Source organism: Temnothorax curvispinosus, unplaced genomic scaffold, assembly GCF_003070985.1.
Source record: "Temnothorax curvispinosus isolate PA1 unplaced genomic scaffold, ASM307098v1 QBEX01005743.1, whole genome shotgun sequence".
Taxonomy (NCBI): Eukaryota; Metazoa; Arthropoda; class Insecta; order Hymenoptera; family Formicidae; genus Temnothorax; species Temnothorax curvispinosus.
In genome coordinates this window covers 1-1390 of record NW_020215523.1, presented here as the reverse complement: position 1 = coordinate 1390, position 1390 = coordinate 1, and the positions used below count along the sequence as shown (strand labels likewise).

General features: G+C 37.4%; 1 protein-coding gene across 1 annotated transcript; it reads right to left on the bottom strand.

Annotated features, from left to right (window-relative positions):
• Positions 1-443: 443 nt before the first annotated feature.
• LOC112455057 (protein mini spindles-like) lies at positions 444-1384 on the bottom strand. Its single transcript, XM_025016751.1, has 2 exons — positions 953-1384; positions 444-864 (listed from the first exon to the last, which is right to left on the bottom strand). Exons 1-2 carry the CDS (start codon positions 1365-1367, stop codon positions 740-742), a joined length of 540 nt encoding a protein of 179 aa, XP_024872519.1. The 5' UTR covers positions 1368-1384; the 3' UTR covers positions 444-739.
• Positions 1385-1390: the final 6 nt, after the last annotated feature.

The following is a 1390-nucleotide window of genomic DNA, read 5'->3' as shown; positions in this document are numbered from 1 at the left end:
ATTTATATTTATATTTATATTTATATTTATATTTATATTTATATTTATATTTATATCTATATTTATATTTATATTTATATATATTTATTACACTTTACAGATTTACTTTTTTACTTACGCTTGTCCTTTCCATATTTTTTATATTTTTTATATTCTATATTTTATATTTTATATTTTTCAATACTTTTTTAATACTCTTATTACTTTATTAACTTTTACTTTACAAAATTCTTATATGCTATGTTAATACATATACGATAACGGCGATGACGGCGACCATGATTACATGGTATCGGCGACCATGGTTACACGTTGTCGGCGACCATCTTACACGACGTAGGCTACCACGTTACACGACGTAGGCGGCTACGATATACGATGTCGGCGACTCCGATATATGATGTCGCCTACATCTCGACATGAGTGAAAACGCACCTTAAGTTCCTCTAAGAAAACAGGCTTCTTTTTTTCGCCACACGTTCTGCTCGTCGTTATCAATCGTTTGAAATACGTATCTATTTTTTTTTTTCGTTTCTTTTTTTTTCGTTTTACGTTGGCAATGCGAGACAAAATGTACTCTGGGGGAAGGGAGGAAAAGGGAAAGGGTGGCGGAAGAGAAACAAAGAGAGATTTTTTAAAACATATATTTGAGAAAAAGTAACGATAAGTTTTTCCGTTTCGGGCCGAATGTGTATCGAGGATGCGAGTGTGTCAGTCGGTACCAATCATAAGAAAGCCTCTAAGAATTTATGTAGATGTAGTAGATACACACGAGCGTAAATGCACATATAAATATATAATACAGAGCGCGAACGTGTTGCTTAACTGGTGGTCCAATAGTCGTCGCCAATATTTTGCATATACCTTAAATACATTAAATGATTAATTAATAAAGGATTTCTTAATTATTGATTATAAGAATAATGGTGTAAAGTAAACATTAATTACTGACCTAGAGCTGCTAGTGCAATCTTGCTGTTACTGGCTACGAGACGGGTGATTATCTCGGCTGGCAAATACTGCGCCACCATCACCTCAATCTCATTTAGACTATAATTCTTCTCCATCTGAACTGCTTTCTTTGACGTCGCCAGATTTGTGAGCGACGAATAATCGCCAGCTTTCTTAGTCGCTGCCTTCTTTCCGGCTGCGGTGTTGAGTCTTCTCGCGGCACTCGGCTTGCCACTCTTCGAATTCTCCTTGCTCGCCTTGTTCGCTCGCTGCGATTCCACTTTAACCGGAGCGGTGTTGGATCGTTCCTGCTCCTTCGTATCACTCGTCACTTTGACGACTATCACTGCCTTATCCGCGCATTCTTTGATCTTCGTCATCTTCAGATTGTTAATATCTGTCAAGAATGGCATCATCGCCTTCTCACCGATCAGCTTCA